At 39.9% G+C, this 20,417-nt stretch overlaps 1 protein-coding gene across 3 annotated transcripts; it reads right to left on the minus strand.

Moving 5' to 3' along the window:
• Window positions 1-290: 290 nt before the first annotated feature.
• On the minus strand, window positions 291-8,707 carry EIF1B (eukaryotic translation initiation factor 1B). 3 transcript variants are annotated; one of them, XM_007433640.4, is made up of 5 exons: window positions 8,536-8,707; window positions 5,699-5,862; window positions 1,745-1,846; window positions 1,376-1,440; window positions 291-658 (listed from the first exon to the last, which is right to left on the minus strand). In XM_007433640.4, exons 1-4 carry the CDS (start codon window positions 8,564-8,566, stop codon window positions 1,408-1,410), a joined length of 330 nt encoding a protein of 109 aa, XP_007433702.1. In that variant the 5' UTR covers window positions 8,567-8,707; the 3' UTR covers window positions 291-658; window positions 1,376-1,407. The 3 variants fall into 3 exon arrangements, with proteins under 3 accessions (XP_007433702.1, XP_007433701.1, XP_088007053.1); XM_007433639.4 differs by lacking the exon at window positions 1,376-1,440; XM_088150927.1 differs by lacking the exons at window positions 1,376-1,440; window positions 8,536-8,707 and having other exon boundaries at window positions 5,699-5,977.
• Window positions 8,708-20,417: the final 11,710 nt, after the last annotated feature.

Here is a 20,417-nt window from a genome sequence, read left to right on the forward strand (position 1 = left end):
CTTGCAAACACTATCTAGGAATGAGTCTCATATCAAGCCCCAGCAATGGCAGCATTTCTTGGATATTAGCTGGACTTTATCCAATATATTTCTCATAAATGCAAGAACTAGATAGTAGTTTCTATTTCACTGAATCTCTGGCTGGTAAGTAACATTCTTGAAAACTTTAAGTCAATTTAGCTGTACTACTGTATTAGCTTTTGAAGTTTGACCTGATCAGCTATGTAGTTAAAAAGCTGCTTATAAGCTTAAACTGGCTGAAGTATATAATGCATTCTACAGTCAAATGGTTAAGATAAGAGACAGTTTATTTAAGCTGCAACACACATGGTTTTAATACAACATTTAAATCAGATGAAAAATAATACACTGAACTATCAGCAGTAGAACATTTCCATTGGAAATGCGTTAAAATTCTTAAGCACCTCTTGTTACCATCTTACTGCAGTTTTCTTATGTGTTTCTAGTCTACACCCCATATCTTTTCTGTAATCATGCAAAAGCAAATCAGATTTTGAATGGGAAGTCCATTTACTACAAAGAATCATATTTCACAGAATAGCCAACTTGGTAGAACAAAACCTGTAGAGTTCTTCAGGTAAGTACACACATTTCAGAAGCCATGAACTTTCAGTTGCTCCTCCTTAACAATGCCAACCTGCAGAAAATAAACATCAGTAAGATCTTGGCAGTTAGGACTGGAAATGCCAACCCCAAAATAAATCCACATATTACCGTATTTTTCCGACTATAAGACGATACTTTTTTCTAAAATCCTTATGCTAAAAATTGAAGGGCGTCTTATTCAAGGAAGTAAGCTGAGGAGAGAACCGTGTAGTTGCAAAACTGCCCATACTTTGTCTCTGCAAACAGGCTTCCTCCTATTGCTAGCCTCCAATCACGAGTGAAATAGCTTGACTCTGCAAACAGGCTTCCTCCAGTCACAAGCCTCCAATCACGAGTGAAACTGCCCATACTGTCTCTGCAAACAGACTTCCTCCAATCACAAGCCTTATGTAACTGACATCAGCTGATGCTGAACAAACCAGTTAGAGGAAGTCTGTTTGCAGAGACAAGCTATCGTAGTTTCACTTGTGATTGAATGTAATCAGTTATGCAAAAGAGCCTGGAAATAGAGCTGCAGAGAGACAGTTTGGACCTCCTCCCACCAAGTGTATCAGGCAAATGTTACCTAATTACTAAATAAAAATGTGTTCTGCACTATCTTTAAAATATTGATTTCTTAATTTTGGGTTGGAAAAGTGGGGGTCATCTTGTACATGGGGGCGTCTTACTGACAGAAAAATACGGTAATCAAAGGCAACACAATGGCTGGGCAGGGATATAATGCCAGCCGAGATTGGTACAAAATTACATGTAGCAGCAGTTTTCAGCTTACAAGTCAAGCTAGAGAACCCTCAAATGCTTCCTTAAAACTTCCTGCAATAAAATCTCAGCTGTTCAAATATGTAGTATCAATTGTGATACTAAGAAAACAAAACTGTTGGAGTCAAGTTGGTTACACTCTTCCACTCAGCCCATGATTCAACTCTTTATCCATTTAGAGAAGACAGAAATAGAGCTCAGAGTTGGCAGAGTGACTCGTTAAATTCTGTTTTGTTATCATGTTCAGGCCCAAAAACATACTAACAGTTTCCAAGCTTTTCTTTAACTTAAATGAACTGTTATGTGCATTTTAATATTTGAGTCAGCTGTCTAAATTGCTAGACTTGTAGACACTCACCTCTAAGAGGAACTGGCAAATATTCTTCCTCTGGTCACCCTGCAATTGGATCACTTCCCCGTATTCAGGATGCTCAATCACAGTACCATTACAGGCAAATTTCTGCAGAGAAACATTGTTATATTAATGGCAACAAACTGTTTTTCAGGTTCTTGAAACTTGATTCACCAATCATGAAAACTCTGGGCTCACGACTTGCGAGGAGTCCTGCACAAGGTCGCTGCCTCAGCTTCACTGCAGTAGCAAAGATTGCTTGGTGCTGCTGTGGCGTGGCATAAGCAGGAGCACCATGTGACAGAAGCTCCTTCTCAGTCTGCTCCACAGCAGCCTCAAGTGCCCCGGCCTGCTGCAATTAAGCCAAGGCAGTGAACTTGTGCCTTTTCCCCAGATGGCAAGCAGCGAGCTTGCACCGGGAGCCGACCTGCTCCAGACCTCAGAACCCCCAGCACACAAAGGAGAACCTCTCTCCAAAACAAGTTAAATTAATTTCTCTCCTCCCTTCAAAAAAGGTTGAATTAATATCTGTTGAGTTCCAGGCTGCACAACCTCCACGATCATTGTTAACTTTATAAAAATTTCAATTTTTAAATTAATAGTAATTAATGTTTAAATTCAGAATACATCCAGAGTAGAAGGAAAGAATGTGGAAAAAGTGTAAAGAGGAGGTGATTCAAATGCTGTTTGTATAATGCTTTTCTTTTTTTCCTTTCATTACAGTATCAAATTCTGAAAGAGAAACAGATAGACAGACGCTTACAAAATATTGATTGCAGTTATCAGTGACTAGTGAGTTTATATTATTATATTCTGTAAGCACTGTTTGGTGCAGTGGTTAAGGTTAAGGTGTCAGATTAGAAACCAGGAGATGGTGAGTTCTGGTCATGTCTTGGGCAAGAAGCCAGCTGGGTGATCTTGGGGCAATCACTTTTCTCCCCCCAGGAAGAAAGAACTGCCAAGTCACTTCTGAAAAATGCTGCCAAGGAAAGTGCAGGGGGCAGTTACCAAGAGTCCAAAATGACTTGAAGGCACAACTTTCAAGCATGTATGTGACATACTACTATATTTACTATACTTTAACTAAGAAATACATACATATTTTAACATGTCACCATTACACGTATTTGCAGCTTACTTGTATTCTTGTATTGTGGTGCACAAATTTTTACATGGCTTGGGAAAAGCTGCACAAAACTTTTTTTTCCACACATGGGATGTCAGAAATTAGAGGGAAAATTGCAGGATGGTGATAAGTAGAAGTAGGAGGTGTGAAACTGGTTTGTGCGATAATTTGGCAATAGGCCAGGAGGACGATCAGAGTGGGGTGGAGGTGAGGAAATATATATGTATACTGTATAGACACAAATAAAACATAAAATATTTATATAAAAATATATAAAAATATCCACAAATATTGAAAACAAATAATCAAATTCGTAATAATAGTATTTTTTATGTTTTAGTTACAGTTGCAAGAAAAAGTATGTGAACCTTTTGGAATTTCATGGTGTTCTGCATTAATTTGTCATAAAATGTGATCTGACCATCATCTAAGTCAAGAGTATTGACAAATATAATGTGCCTAAAATAATAACACAAAAACAATTCTGATCCTTCATGTCTTTATTGAACACACTCATTCAATATGCAAAATGCTAGTGGAAAAAGTAAGTGAACCCGTGGAATCAATAACTGGTTGACCCCCGCTTGGCAGCAATAGCCTCAACCAGACGCTTCCTGTAGCTGTGGATCAGACCTGCACATCGTTCAGGAGGGATTTTAGCCCATTCTTCCTGACAGAACTGCTTTAGCTCTGTCATATTCTTTGGATGTCTCATGTGTATGGCTCTCTTCAAGTCATTCCATAGCATCTCTATTTTTCTGAAGCCATTCTGTTGTGGATTTGCTCCGGTGTTTTGGGTCATTGTCCTGTTGCATCACCCAATTTCTACAGAGTTTCAGCTGACGTACAGACATTCTCACATTATCCTGAAGAATTTTTTGATACACTTGGGAATTCATCTTCCCCTCAATGACTGCAAGCTGGCCAGGCCCTGATGCAGCAAAGCAGGCCCAAATCAAGTTTCCTCCACCATACTTTACGCTTGGGATGTTGTTTTCATGACGATATGCAATGCCCTTTTTATGCCAGATGTAGTGCTGCGTGCTCTTTCCAAATAGTTCAATCTTTGTTTCATCAGTCCACAAAACATTTTGCCAATACCGTTGTGGAGTGTCAATGTGCTCTTTCGCAAACTTCAGGTGTGCAGCAATGTTCTTTGTAGTAAGCAGCAGCTTCCTTTGTGGTGTCCTGCCATAAACACCTTGCTTGTTCAATGTTTTACGTACTGTAGACTCATGAACACAGATGTTAGCCACTTCCAATGATGCCTTCAAACCTTTGGCTGTCACTCAGGGTTGTTTCTTTACCTCATTGATGAGTCTTTGTTGTGCTCTTGGGGTCATTTTGACTGGGCGCCCACTTCTTGGTAGAGTAGCCACAGTCCCAAAGTGTCTCCATTTGTAGATCGTTTGCCTAACTGTAGACTGGTGAATTTCTAATGTCTTTGAAATCACTTTGTAGCCCTTTCCAGCTTTATGTAAATCAACAATACTTGATCGTAGATCCTCTGAAAGCTCTTTTTGGCGAGGCATGGCTCACATAAGCGTATTCTTCTTTTGCGGAGGAAACTCAAAACGTTTGAGTGGTTTTTATCAGTCAACGTAGCTCTAGTCCACACCTCCAAACTCATTTTCTTACTAAGACTCCAGGTATGCTAACACCTGACTCCAATTAGCTTTTTTGAGGTGAACTCAAGGGTTCACATACTTTTTCCACTAGCACTATGAGGTTTTTATGGTTGTTCTCAATAAAGACATGAAGGATCAGAATTGTTTTTGTGTTATTATTTTAGGCACATTATATTTGTCAATACTCTTGACTTAGATGACGGTCAGATCACATTTTATGACCAATTAATGTAGAACACCATGAAATTCCAAAAGGTTCACATACTTTTTCTTGCAACTGTATATCTAGTTCCTAGTTGATTGTTGTGTTGATGCATTCATAAAAGAAGAAATATATAACTGTGTTGTTTTCAAAGTCAATATGTGGCCCACAGGGATCCTTATGTATGGTTTAGTGGCCCCCCATTTGCAGTATTCCATATAATTTTGATTATAAGGCATAGCTCTAAACTTTCAACTGAATTTTGCTAATGAAGATCTTGCCAAGGGACCAGTATATTTAAGACAATTGTTCTGAACTAAGCTACCCGCCCCAAATAACTTGTTATCGTTTTCCAGTAACTAGCATTTTATAGTTCTACATTTGATTACCACTAATTAGCTATGTGCAGTACTCTTTGTTCTACTTCTTTCTATTTCATATAGTTTGGGCATCTTCCAAGCAGCCTTCACATTACATCTTTTTACCTTCCACTTCAGTTCATTCATATATTTGATTACTCATTATCTTGAAAGAAAGGCAGGACTGAATATTAAACATTTGTTTTTAATCTACATTTTCCTGAAATAACTGTTACTAGCAAAAAAGCAGATTAGCACATTGAGGAATATTCCAGGAACAATTGATATTAAATTCTGATTATCTCTTGCAATATTTCTACCTGTAAGGGTTAGATTCATTTTAAAGGATCTTAATCTTTTCCTAAATGTGGCAGTTTTAGGAGACGCCATGATATCAACTTTATCACCATGACTGCACAAAAGAGTTTTAAAAAATCAATTGGGAGTCAGTTGTTTCTTTGAAAACATTTAATATCTGTCTTTGCTGTCTGAGACAAACATTATTATATTGGCATAACACAATTTCAGGACATCATAGTACTTTAAAAAAATCTACGTAATAAATGTATGCATATAAATGTATGTATATTCAGTTTGGACATTTCTAGCTCAAACATTTCAAAATCCAAGAAACACCAACTTTACCTTTTTGAATGCTTTCACAAGCTTCTTTTTGTCATAGTCATCAGCAATCCCCTGAACAGTCGTTAATGTCTTTCTGCCGTTTCGTTGCTGGATCCTTATATGGATGTAGTCTTCAGTCCCTGCCGGGAGTAAGTCGTCGCCCTTAGTTGCATCAGCAAAGGGGTCTGAAAAAGGGGAAACCCATGTAATGAAAATGATTGAGTTTTTACATAGCATGAATTTTCTAAGTAAAGAGATACAGGCTATTGGTACCCTAAAATGCATTGAGTAATAGCAACTCTTTACCTTCCATCTAAATGAAGGTCTAATCGTAACTTTACTGTCACTTATGCTTGCATTTTGATGGTGTTTGTTCATATGGATTCCTTAGAAGAGAAGCAGCCCAGATTTGGAGTACATACTTAGTAGTTGGGTTCTCTACGGTTCAATACTGAGGTACTAATTAGGTTTTTTGCAGATGTTTTGCCCACATCCCAGCAATCCTTCCTATGTGCAGAAGTGGGGATTGCCTTGCAGTATTTATAGTCTGTGTAAGATTTGAACTCGGGGGGGATCAATTGATGACTGGAGATTTCCTGGGATGTAACAATTAATTGGTTGTTGGGAATGGTGTTTTCTCTATTTTGATTGGTTGGTCTTGTCAGCTTGTGGCCTGGATCAGGTGCCTGCCTGTTCAAGAAGTCAGAGCCCAGATACAGTTTTTTATGGTTTATCATAGGCCAGTACACACTTTCTCTCATTTTAAGATTTACTCAAACGCTAATCAAGAATACCCAAGGCAGGCTATTAATGTTGATGAGAAAACCTACCAGAAGTAATATGTAAGCTACAATTTCATCAGATACTTTGACAGTAATAGGATTTCTTTAAAAACTGCACTGCCCATTCTTACTCTCAAATCCACCAACTTTTATATAAATGTAAACATTTCACTGCCTACTTAATATAGCTGTTTTCCATCAATGTTCTGTTTGATGCTCAACCTGAGAAAAATTAACATACAGCATTCCTGATATTAGACTAACCAGCATCCAGCTAGAAGGTATCCTACCTTCGAAGAATTTTTAATGTACAATTTCTGCATACTATCCAAGGAAGATTCTGGTATCATTTTCATGATATACTATTGGTTCACAAAGGCACCAAAGAGGCTTCCTGCACTTATTCAAATATTACAGATACTCCTTAGCAGTTGCATAATGTTTCTAGATAGGCCAGTGGGAGTTGTGTCTGGACACCTATAGGTTCCCTGCCACTTCTGTAGAAACTGAGCCAAAGCAACCCTTCAGTCTTCACAATGTTCTCCCCTAATAAAATACTTCCATCCCTGCCATTTGGTAAGTTATAATGTACAAATCACTAGCTAAAACAGTTACTCCCCAAACACTGACTTTCAAGAGACTTGGGTGCTGAAACTGCATAAGAAATTGAGTACAAAATTGAAGGATCTGTATTCAACTGCCAGCTGTAACACAGACTGCAGAACATCCTTTTTCTAAAACAAGGGCTGAGTATATCAAGGCAAGAAGAAACATAAGAACTCTTGCTAAACATCTTAGATACCAGGAAAAAGAACCCTGAAATGGCAAGAAAAATGTACTCTTCTAAAGCAATGAAAATCATATGCTATTCTGTTCCATTCTAGAAAAATCTTCTAAACCAGAGATCAGAAATCTTCTAAACCAGAAAATCTTTATTTTCTACCAGTAAGTTATGATGGCATAATTCAAGAGGGACTAGATCTGAACAGACTGCTACCTTAGAAGAAATCAAACCAAGTTCCTCAAATTTTTTCAGGTAGAAAATGGTTTACCAGTTAAGTTGTAAAAATTATATGGAATAACGCACAGTAGAGTTTAAATCAAAATGTGTCTGTCTTACAATGGAAAGAAGAATGGTATGCAATGGTGTGGGTGTGATACTATCTGGTGGGCTAGCTTTTATACTGAAAAAAGACTGCAGATATTTTACCAACAGATTTGTTCCAGATAGTATTAACTCACTGACAACCAAGTCTTAGTAAGTCAAACAGTTTTGAATAAGGTTAAGACTAAAAAATCTAGATATCAGATCAGCCATGTATACAATTACTGGTTCAGTTAATAGAGTGTAATTTGTCAGGGAAAACATACGCATTTAAGAAAGAAAAAAAAGTAGGTGGCATTCATTTTGGTCTATTTTGATGTCTCATATGTCACTAAAACTTAAGACCCTAAGAAAGCACAAAAGGGCTGATTAAGTTCTTAATTAACTTTTTAAGTAACAGATATTTCAGTCACCTAGCATGTCATAAGAGGAACCAGGGAGTCTGGCATCCTCCTCCTAAGGGTGCTGGGCAGTGGAAAGAAAGATGTCTTGCTTCATCAGTGGCAACCCTAACTCCTTGCCATGGGGAGGAGAAGGCAGGCGGGCTTTCAGGCCAGTGATCATTACAGCTCCCTATTTCTCAACCAAGACATGTTGGAGACTAGACGTCTACGCCCATATTACACCCGCAGGGGTTGCAGAAGCGTGATCCCTCCATGGTCAACCCCGCGGCCAAGCCAAGGCATTCGTCCCGATGAGGCTCAAGGCCAGCGGTGACAGGTCTGGGAAAGGACGAAGAGGAAGAGAGGTGTCTAATAGCAGCCCACTGGTTAGAGCAGGCTGGAAACCGAGAAAAGAGCCGATGACGGCACCGTCCCTAACAAAGGGCTGGAAAGTGTAAATAGGAATTGGGGAAGCAGAAACGCGAGGAAGCCCAAGCCGTGAATAATTCCCCCCGAAGGAAAGCCGCAGCCGGTGCCGATGCGGCCTCTGGCACCAAGATGAGGGACAAAGGGGGCCCCGTTTCTTACCGAAGGATTGGAGGTTCTGGATAGTGGACATGCGCTTCTGTGGCTGGGCGCTGCTTGGGGGGAAAAGGCCGCGGCTGGGTTCGCCCGGGATTCTCTCAGGTTCAGCAGTGGGGAGAAAGGGAAAAATGCAAACAACCGGCGAAACCTGGAGGGCAGAGAAGACCCGGCTGGGGGGGGGATGGGGGATGCGGCGGCGGCTACAACAGCAACAGCGACGCTCGCTCACAAAATGGCCGACGCCTCCTATTTCGGCTCTAGTTTCCCCAAGATTGGGCACGTGACGGTAATAGGCTTCCCACGGAATCCTGGGAAATCGAGTCCTTCTGGTGGAGAAACTCAAAGCCAACTTTTGACGAAGAACTACAGCTTCCGAAAGGCATCGCAGAACAGATTTTTTTTTTCTCCTGCTGCCCTCCAGTTTTACCCTAATTTTCGTCTCTTTCTATCCCTGAATATATCTGGTGATCGGGGTCAGGCGGTGGAGCGACCAAGGCTATGTTAGTGTCATCTCCTCCCGAAGTTAGGGGAGGAAGTACAGTCGCTGGGTTTACACATTGCTCTGAACCATATTATGGCTTGCTTAATTTAGGCTTAACATGTTGTTTGAACATTATTTATGGGTTTGCACGTTGAATTAGCAATGGTGGCTGATTCATTCATGGGTAAAACAAAATTACCTTTGTCAGATGCAGAAATGCAACCAAAGCCTGCACAAAATGGATGTCAAGGGGGAGCAGGGATGTCTGCAGGTTATGGTCAAAAAATCAATGTACATAAAAACCAGAACATGCCTAGATTGCACCGTCACAGCTGCCATCTTAACCTTTTCACCCCATGCTGCAGATACTCTGGGTAGGAGAAATGTAAAAGGCCACAAACCAGTTTTGACAATGTGTTGTATTTGGGTCTTCTAAACTTGTAGGATGACAGACCAGGCAAAACCTCCCTGCCCCAGTATGGATTCTCCACAATATGATTGAGCTCTTTGCCTAAAAAGCTTGGATGCTGCTCCATCAGTACAATCTCCTTTCTGCTAATCCCAGACCTTAAAAACATGGGGTTGGTCTGTGATGATCAAAGTATATTTTCCATTATGGTCACAGGCACTAGTCAACATTTTTCCAACTTTCATCCTTTCACAGAACACAATTACAGTGATTCCCATTTTGGTAGTAGTAATCTAACAATACTATAATTTTCATCATTTGTGATGTGAGCAACTTGTCTATTAGACATTTTCTATAAATCTGACAATGTCTAGGGGTTCCATCTAGCAAGCTGGTTTATGAATTGCTTCCAGAAAGAAAGAAGGAGGGAGGGGGTAGAGAAAATTATGTTATTTCAAAGATGCATAAGGGCAACTTGATCAAAAGTCAGGAGCTGTGGCAGAAAGGCTGAGAACATGCAACTTTTAACTTTACTAGTTACAGCAACTTGTCAATGACTTATCTTTCTCATTTTTGCAGGAAAAAAATGACATCAAATAGTGCTTCAGGCTGGCCATTTTGTCCATTCTGGTCGACAGTGATGAGTATGCAGTGTTAGCATTCAAGTCACGAACAGAGTTCGATCCCTGTCTCAGTTCAGATCTTAAATTTCTTTTAACAATGATTTGTGCACCTCAATCCAGCATAGTATGTCAAGGAAGAGAAGTGGCTGTCTTTCTTTGTTCTTCTCTGAGCATTTTTGTATCTGTTTAATAAAATGAAATGTTAGCATCTATGCCATATCCTTTCAGTCTGAAACCTCCCATATGTATTTGCACGGACCCACAAATAGCAAGAGAGTAGAGTCTGAAAATTGATTCATGTAAATGTTTTTCCTTTTGATTTCTGAAGTACAAAGGATAATGTTCTAAACGTGGGGAAGAGAAAAGACATGACGCATATGTGATATTGACTAATTCATATTCAGAAAACAGGATTGTAAGCTTTGAAGGGGGTTGATGTTTCATGAGTGAACCAATTAGACAAATGTCAGGAACAAAGACCAGGAACAAAGGAGCTTGTGGCTATGATTTCCTTCAATCGTGTATTCCACAAAGTAAGAAAAATCCTTAAGGCAGAGAAGTTAAAGATGGCAATCCTCCCCAAGTTGGCACTTTTCTGATGTGTAAAGATTCAAGCATCATCACCCATACGTGAATATGAATTCAGATTGCACACATATTCAGGTTGGAGAAAAGTTGCTGTAAGAGGTGGTCAAAAGTAATCCAGAAATCAAGAGCCAGGATATGAGAAAAGACTATTGGAGGCAGGAGGAAATAATCTCAGCAATAATAAGGAGTAATCCAGAATAATTCAATGGCAGCTGGATAAACAAGGCCACTACAGGGTTTATTTCACTGCTACAAAGATGTCCCTTGTTATAGTTCTAACAATCTATAACTGCGCACAATTCTATCTGGATCTGGATAGCTTCAACAATTCTAGGAGGTTTGAATAGACTTACATTGGATCAAACTGCATCAAAATCATTTTAATTTTTTAATTTTGTTTTCTAGGGTAAAATAACTGAAATAACCTGTCAGAGTTCCTCGCCCTCCCCCATTTCATGAGAAATTAACATTTTAAAATGTATTCTATAAAACATGAAACAATAAATAATACATTGCTGTTAAGCTGTACTGTATGCTCTTACCTATTTTTACATCCTGTTTCACAGAAGACAATCCAAGCCATCTCATTTTGCCTGGCTGGCATAAAGAGAGTGGGCATGATAATGCACTCATGGGAAGGGGAATGGTCTCCAATGTGCTAGAAGGAAATTTCTTAGAGGGACCTGGGGGCACCTGGGATAGGGATGGTCAATCAGGGTGCAGGCTTGAAAGCAATCTCCCTGCCCATAAAAGCCAGGGAAAATTCCTGTGATGTCCTCTTTTTAATGTTTGGTGTAGAATATATGCAATAGAGAAATAGGAAGATGATGTCTGTATTCTGGAAGGAGCTGCTTCATCCTCCTGATCGTCTGGGCCAGCCATTGGATCACTGCTACTATCAGCACCATCACCAGCCATGTGAAAGGTAAAGAGACTGGTAATGGTTATGAAAACATTTGCCCAGTGCAAGCTGGCTCACATTCCCAGAAGCAACCAGATGCATCTCCTTCCACTGTGAATAATATATATGTGTTAAGTATGTGTGCTTGTGATCTTTGAAAACAAAGGAATTGGCCTGAATTCTTATGCTGTCGCTTTAGCCTTTCCTTTTTACATTTAAGGAGAACTCAGACTTCTTTACTTGGTTGCTCCTTTCCAGTTTGGTTTCTTGCTACAGAGTTTTGATCACCAGGTTGTGAAGGTTGCTGTTGCTTCTGCCAGAGAGGTGAATCAGAGCTGCTGTATGGGCTGCTGCCAGCAGATCAAATCTGTAACAATGCTGGGCTCAGTAATGGGGTGGGCTCAGAGCAGCAACCAGAGTTAGGAGCAGCTGGCCTCCCCACCATAAAATGGGAGCACTAGAGCAGGTTTGGTTCAAGAGCTGAAGGAATACAAAGGTGCCCACTAGGCACCAGTCTCTTCAGGTAAGAAAGATCCTGGGAGGGCCATCAAATGGGAGGGTTAGGAACCAGACAGTTCTCTGTGTGGAAGGTTCCACCCACTTCCCATTGTCCACCCCACAAAGGTAGCAACCCATCATTGCAGATGGGAAGGAGGTTGGCCCCAGGTTAGAGATATCTCTGGACTGATCTGGAGCCAATCACATGTTAAAAAAAGACATAGGGCCTAGAGCTCAGCAGGAGGTATCACATGCACTCCTTGTTCTGGTTTGGAGGTGATTTGTTCTCAACTTTACCCAAGAGGATACTGGCTCCCTGTAGTGAGAGGACAGCTGGGTCCAGAAGCCCCAACGTCTCAGGTCACAGTGCTAAAGCCCAGACACCCATCACCATCATCAGTATGGTGAAGAGGCATGGTAGCTGCAGGAGAGGATGCATGGGCTGGAAACACTTCTTCCTGTTTTGGGGCATGATGTATAGGAGACAGCATATTGTACTGCCGAAGGTATGCGACTTCGATGGGGAGACCCAGATTCAGGTCTCCACTTTTCCCTGGAGCTCACTGGCTGACTTTGGACTGGTCAGTCTTTCTTAATCCAAGCTATCTTACAGGCCATTGCTGTTTTTTTTTTTAAAAGGGAAAAAATGCGGTTGGGGCAGCTCCATGTAAATCACCCTGAATGCGGAAAATATACTTTGTTGTCAATACTTCAGCAGCCTAAGATATTGCCCACAAGGATATTGCTACACAAGTATGTAGACAGATCATCATCTGCCAGGCACACTTGCAAACGCTCAATTCACTATAGGACTTTATCATAGCCTGGAAAATAAGATTCACATCAAATAGCTCATTAGGAAGGGCATAGACTTCCTGGTTCTTCAGCTGTATGAATAACCTAGATAAGAGCTAAGACTAAGCATCAGTTTTATGACAGTGGACACACAAAGGAAACTGCAGAATACATTTGCGGAAATGCATACTGTATTTTATGTTTAGTCCTGTTAGAATGAAGTACCTGGAATGCATTGGAGATCCCAAAAGACTCTATAAGGCATGGAAAAAGCTCAACAAAACTGTGACTCATCATTCACTGACCAGTGTGGGAAGATCATCACTCATCTTGGTATATTGAGATGAACAGAGTCCAACAGGACAGGATTTGTGGCTGCAGGACAACCAAGGGGCACTGGTAAAATTGGTTGTGGCAATCTTAGGTTTTGTGGGAGCTGAGTCACTCTTGTGGCTGCTTTAGTGGTATTTGCGGCATTGGACTGCATCCCTGGTTATGAAAAGCCTTCAGCTTTGTTAGGGGAGGCCTCTGGCAAGATACAAAGGTGGGAAAAGCCTGAAGGGCCAGTATAGAAGGGTGTCTCCCACCCTTGGATGGCACTTGATCTACTCATGCTGTGGGGACAGCAGTGCTGAAAACTATCCACAAAGGGATAATTTCCCCAGCCCAGCCACCTGCATTCGGGAGGAGTTATGTAGTCCGGGGGAAGACTGGGCTTGTGTGGATTTTGGATCCAGACCTTGTGCTGCACCAAACCTCATGTTAGCTGTAAGAAATGAATCTGTGCCCCGTGTTTCCCAGATTTTGGAAGCAAGTTGTCAAAGTCCTTTTGTTTTAGTAGCTCTTTTCCACCTCAGGCCAGTATACCTCATTTAACACGACCAGTCTCCTGTTTTTATAATGTACCCATTATGACCCTCTTACAGTACCCCAAAGCAGTGGTGAGAAAAGTGTGTGTGAACTGTCATTTGCACTGTATTCTTTTTCAATCTTCCTTTCTAATCCCGTAGCAGAGGGGACTGCAAAAGGGCTACTGGAGCAATGGTACCAGGACAAATGTTTCATTCATTCCTTGAATAAATCAGACTAGTCCTTGAGGCTCCATGGCCAACAGATCTTTAGCCTTTTTGGGTCACTAGAAATCTAGTTTGAAGCTGAATTGACATGGGAAGGAACAGTGTGAAGATTATACAGGTTAACAACATGGCCAAGCAAAAATAACTAGTTAATTCCCTCCTTAATGTCTAAGATGCCAATGGTAAACCTGTTTTGTTTTGGAAGCTTACAGTATATAACAATTGAATAATCATGCTAACAAAACATCCTGTATTTCTAGTTCAGTGATTTTCCCTGCTCCCCACCATCAAGAGTTGGAAACTTTGGGGGCTCTTGTGTGTGTGTGTGCGTGCGTGTGCATGTGTGTGCCTTCAAGTCATTGTTGACTCCTAGTGGCTGCGTGGACAAATCCTTGCACTTTTCTTGGCAAGATTTCAGAAGTGATTTGCCACTGCCTCCTTCCCAGGGCTGAGAGAGTGTGACTGGCCCAAGGTCATCCAGTCGAATTCATGCGTAAGATGACTAGAACTCACAGTCTCCCGGTTTCTAGCCTGGTGTCTTAACCACTACACCAGACCGGCTCTCATTGGAAGTGTACTTTGGACATTTAGAAACCAAGAATAGCTGAACCAGAAGGAATCCATCTTTGAATGGAAGTAATCTCTTGCCCAACAAATGACATTTTCTAGTGATCATGATGGATTTTGAGCTTAATTAACTATATGATGAATGCTTAATCTGATGAAGTACCTACAGCCCATGGGAATGCATAGGTGCATGGAAGTGCAAAAGCATGTTAGGGTGGATTTGTCCAAGAACAGCTGTAACCCTCCCTAAACCGTCTTCTGAATTGTAACAATATTCTATGACAAAAGTGATGAAAACCAGTGGTCAGAGTCTAACGCTGTTAGGTTATAAAATAGGATGCCAGAGGAGGTCTGTGAGAAGTGTATGAAGTGTGTAAGAGAGAGAGTGTGTGTGTGTGTGTGTATGAGTTTCTCCATTCTATAGCTTGCTATTTTCCTGTTACTTCCCCTCCCTATCTTTTCCACATAAGGAACTATTCATGGAATCAAGGCATTGCAAGAAAACTTTGGCTATCTAATCACTAATTTAGACAATGTCTCCACAGTACTTATATTAGTTTGGAAAATTGAATTGATTGGCGATGTGTATATCTAGTTAGTTGAGCTGAAATGGAGAAATGTATTAAAGGGGCAGCTATATTCAGGTTTTGATTCAGTAAACATATGCAATTGTTGTACTATGTACTGTTGCTTTCAGTGGTGACAAAGATCCTGAGAGAGACGGAAATAAGTTCCTCGTGCCAAGGGCATCCACGGGGGTGTGGGTGTAAAAGAGTCAGGATGGCAGCCATGGCCCTGAGATTGAAGCCCCACATCTTTTTTACATGCGATGCAACGCATGTAAAAAAAGCAGGACTTGGTTTGCACAGTTGCAGCCACCATCTTGACTTTTTTGACTCCTTTTGTGGACACCACTCTGGTAGTAGGAGGGGGGAGACCCCAAAATGGGCAGTACTACCTTCTCTCTCTTTCTCTAATATCTTTTTATGTCTGTCTCTCTTACTTTGCTACATGGTGAACTGCCAGAGAAGGACAGAAAACTGTGACCGAGGGCTGCATCAAACTATGTTGTTAACATTTAGTGGCCATAATGGAAGCTACCATTCCTTATGCTGATCCTACCTAGCACTATGGCCCTTTTCTGCCAGATTCAGATGAAGCTGTGAGAAATCATCTGCAATATTGCAATGCAATCTCTCTCTCCCTCCCTTTCATTTATTTCAGTCACTGACCAACAACATATACATTCAGTACTAAAATTAAAGCCATCCCATTGTGCCAATAGTCTAATGTACATACTATAAGGATAACTAAAATTGAAGGTGCTAGCACAAATATAAAAACATGGTATCAATACCATTAAGATTATAAATATAATTAGGATTACAAAATCAACTATGATGCAGTGTTCTATAAATCTGTGTAACTGGTATGCGTTATATAAAACTATAATGCTTAAAATCACTAAACAATCATAGGTACAAATGGCTAACACAGAATATAAAATCACTAAATCATTAAAATCTACAGGTATTTCAAAACTGAATATTAATGGTGTGACTATAAAACTATGGTGCAAACATTTAGGTAGAACATAGAAAAGCTGACAAGAAATCTAAAGACTAAAACCATATCTATCTATCTATCTATCTATCTATCTATCTATCTATCTATCTATCTATCTATCTATCCATCCATCCATCCATCCATCCATCCATCCCACCAACCTTCAACAATTTATGGCCATTGCCTTAATTGTTCTAAGGGCTCCAATGCCTAAGAGTATGAATTATGGTGAAGAGGTATAAAAATTATATAAAATAAAATAAGCACCTAATTACATCAATGACTGTTATTGACCATTTGCAGCAAAGTTTACACATAATATAACACAAGTTTGCTACTTTTAAGGAGGTAAAAATCATCTAATAAATAGTGTAAATAAAAGTTATCACAACACCCCGGAAATTTAGATAAAAGAGGGGTAATCTGTAAAACTGACAATAAAGAAGAACTCGGGCAAAGGTTTCTATCACACCCATGCCACAGGGACAATATTGTGCTTCAAAAGGATTTTTTCTGTATTTCCCTTCCAAAACAGCTGTGGGGATATATTAAACTAGACTAGAGTTAAAGCTCTCCTGAATTTAGTGAAAATTTGGTATATATAAAGCTGGCTTGGGAACTAAAATTTGATTATTTATAAATATATCCCATGGAAGGGACAGCAAATTGTGTCTGATCTTCTGTGTCTAAAAACCTTTGCCTTAAGATTAATTTAGTTTGATCTGGCTCTAATGGTAGAATAGCATCACTGTCATAATAGCTCAGTCTCCTTTGGAGTGCTTTTTCCCAGGAAGATTTGAAATGATCTGCCAGTATTATGTGGACCAGTCCAACAGGGTGTAAAAATATTTAGCCAAAGATTGGATTCAGGTTTACTCATTCTTGCTTCCTGCTGAAGTATCTCATTTGGGACAAAGTGGGTGATCTGGGAGATGTTTCTTAAAAATTTAGTCTGGACTCTCTCTAGGGTAGCCATTTATTATGTGGTCCTACCTTGAGAAAAATAATACACTTGGATGGCTAATGCTGAGTTCTGTGCATTTTGGGATATATATAAACCAGATGAGCATTCTGGCTTCTAGAAGCTTGAAAAACTACCCCTAAATATTGAAAGGTCCTGGCCTGCTCAATAGTGTGTCCACCTATCTTCAAGATTCTCTGTTTCAGGTATACAAAGAAAGAAAGGATCTTGGTCTTGGCAAAGTTTATTTTTAGTTCCTCCTCACTGCAGTAACTGATGAGAGATCCCAAGGCTCTTTCAAGACCAATAGAGGTCAAGGAAGAATTACTGCATCATCAGCATACTGATGGACTAGTTTGGGAGGATGGAAGGCAGAATTACTTAAATAGGGCACCACTGAATTTGTATAATAATTAAATAAAACTGGAGCCAGTACACATCTTTGTCTAACTCCCCTCCTTCTTTGTATTTACGTTGTGACATGTCCTTGGTTACTACACATGACCTTCTATCTCAAACTCTCATGAATTTTAATAAGCAAAAGCAGCAGACATGTATCTATTGTAAAGTATTTAAGTTTATACTACTGTTTCGATCTAGATACCATGTCAAAAGCAAATCTAAAATCAATAAAGGCTGCATAAAGGGATGAAGCAGTTCTATGGGTATACTTTTCTGCTAAATGTTGTGATACCATAGGATGGTTTAGTGTTGGTCGACCTACTCTGAACCCAGCCTGTTCATCCATCAAAATGTCTTTGGATTCAACCCAGTAAAGAATTTTAGTTTGTAAGTGTTTAGCATACAGTATATTCTGCTAATTTGACTTTACAAGCTAATTGGGCAGACATTAGCAGGATTGTCTCTTTTGTCTTTCTTGTATATTGGTATTATAATAGCCAAGCCCAAGTCCATAGCAATCTTGGCAGAGTGACCTAATACAATGTCTATGCCTTTCAAAATTGCTTGGAAACTGCTGGTGCAAAAGATAGGTGAGAAAATGGTGAGAAAAGGTGAGAAAATGGTTAAGGAGCTGGTAGAATATAAATATTGCCCTGGTTTTACAATAGGCACATCAGCTCTTGATCTTGTTTCTAAGCATGGTTCAAAGTATTAGATATAGTCTATAAAGCTCCAAATGATCAGATCCATTTCTCTAATGGATCATCTCTTCCCATGTAAGCTTGCCTAGACATTAAGATCCAAGTGTGGAATCCTTTTCCAAGTCCCCTTGCCATCAGAAATAATATGGATTGTCAATGAAGATAGAGCTTATTTATTTGTTGTTCTTCATCTTTCCAGTTTCTTTTTCAGGGAGTCATGACAGGAGGTGTACCTGTAAAAACCTTTTATTTGTCCAAGCGTCTTGGTCTGTTAGTTTTATAATTATAGGCAGGAATATCATTGCTGCTCTATTTTATTATTTCAGATTGTCCACTTTTTATTGTTATTAGCTGCTCCAAGAAAAACAACTATAAAATGCTTACATGCATAAGGATTTAATTATTTAACACAAAACTTCATCTACTAAATGTTAGATGGGAGCAGAATGCAGCCTGAGATATGACTTTCAGTCCAGCTATGAATAAATCAATGAAGAATACTTAGATCCTCCACTGTTGTTGAGTCTTCCTTCCTGGGATGGGAGGACTTAGGATGGGGTTTGCATCATGTTCAGGGCTAACAAGAAGACTCCAGCATATACTTTGCCAACAGCTTTCCTGTTGATCAGCTTGTAAAATGGTACTCCTGGAAAAAATGTGCCTTTACAGTATTTCATTGTGGCTCATCAATGCAGGTGACGTGTCCTCAGCCGTTCCCTCTTTCCCTCCCTCTTGTCAGAGTTATAAAGAGCTTAGCTGTGGTTGTGAGGAAGCATTGGTCACCTGTACAGAGCCCCCCAGAGGAAACAGGTAAGGGTGGCTTGGAGGAAAATGGAGGACTTTTGCTTTGTTAGTGCCTCTCCTGAGGAGTGGAATAAATATAAGCTAATGAAGGAAAGGGTTCACTACCATACAATGAATAGAAAGGAATAGAAAAAAGGATAAAAATTGGTCAGCTAGCTAAGTGTACATTTTGATGGTGGTGGTGTTATCATTCTTACCCATTTATTTTTCTTGCAGCTCCTCACCTCTTTAGTGAAACAAAGATTTGCTTCCTAATCTCTGTGTGTGCGTATGTGTATTCCAGCTAAATGGCCCAAAGACTTGTGCTAGTGTGTAAAAAGAATTGTTTGACTTCATTTTATTATGTATAATGTTGTTTTTCTGCCCTTAATAGAGTCTGAAGTAATGTAATTTAATGCCATTTAATTTTTTGAACATATTTCTGAAGGATTCAAACTTTATTCTGTTAATTAATAATCTAATATTATTTTTGCCTGTGTTTGCTTTATCAGTCACCTTCCTGTGGCATTTGTAACTGTATCTTGGTAAGATGTGTGTGTGTGTGTGTGTGTAGGTGTATGTGTATGTAGGGGTGTGTGTGTGTGTGTGTGTGTGTGTTTTCTTGGAAGTCAGCATTTTTAGTTAATGTCCAGTATCTACAATAAGATTGCTCTTATTCTCTCAGCACTTCTAAAACCTCGTCTGTCAATAACACTCACTGCTAGCAAACTAAAAAGCATAGTTGAGTCTCCTGAAAAGAGTCAGCTCTGGATAATATGGTTCTGTGCTATCCTTTGATCCTTGTAAGCCAGAATTAATGCACCACTTTGAATAAACAGAAGTAGTAAAGAAATGACTTATAGACATTCCAGTGGCTAGTAATCAATGAGCTGTCTTGCTAGTATCCTTCAGCAGCAAAGGCTAAAATCTTATCACCATGTATGAAGAAATTAGCACTATTGCGCATACTAGGATTAAGTAACTATACATAGGAGTGAGGAGATTGAAACAAAGTGACTACAGTACTATATATCTACTCTGTCAAAAAAAATGGAGGTAAGGAGAGAGGGTTCAGAAGAAGGTATGGGATTTTAGTCTTCTCCAGGACAGTCCAAAGGGGATGGAAAAGTTTATTCTGTCTTCCCCTGCCCCTCTATTGTCATGTATAGGAGGCTCAGCTTCCAGTAGAATCTCTTTTCAACATTGATAACATAATGATACATTTTTCAGCACTAGAGAACAGCAAGCTAGCTTCTGAAATGCAGAACAGATGGTCCTCCATCAACTAGTTGACACTGCTCACTGACTACTCAAACAAATCATACAAGCACAGCAACGCCTGAATATTTGCAAAGCCTTCTGGAGAGCGGATGACCGGACTGCCTGCTTCTTGGGCAGGGTCCTTTTGCAACAGCCCTGTGCAATATATTGGAAGTAGGCAAGACAGACAGACAGCTTAATTTCTGAAGGAAGCAAGACATTAATTGTCTATCAGTTATTCAATGGCCTGAAGAATTCAACTTTCTTTCTAAAT

Source organism: Python bivittatus, unplaced genomic scaffold (assembly GCF_059951505.1).
Source record: "Python bivittatus isolate LINGU-HERP-01145 unplaced genomic scaffold, Pbiv_v1 ctg000610_np1212, whole genome shotgun sequence".
Taxonomy (NCBI): Eukaryota; Metazoa; Chordata; class Lepidosauria; order Squamata; family Pythonidae; genus Python; species Python bivittatus.

Bases quoted from the DNA above. Each gene is read 5' to 3' on its own strand.
- EIF1B (XM_088150927.1), bottom strand. From the start codon at position 5,962: ATGCATTTTAGGGTACCAATAGCCTGTATCTCTTTACTTAGAAAATTC. The intron at 1,847-5,698 runs GTAAAGTTGGTG...GTTTCTCTGCAG, and splicing joins TTGTGAAAGCATTCAAAAAG to AAATTTGCCTGTAATGGTAC. The intron at 659-1,744 runs GTGAGTGTCTAC...TATTTTCTGCAG, and splicing joins TTTGCCAGTTCCTCTTAGAG to GTTGGCATTGTTAAGGAGGA.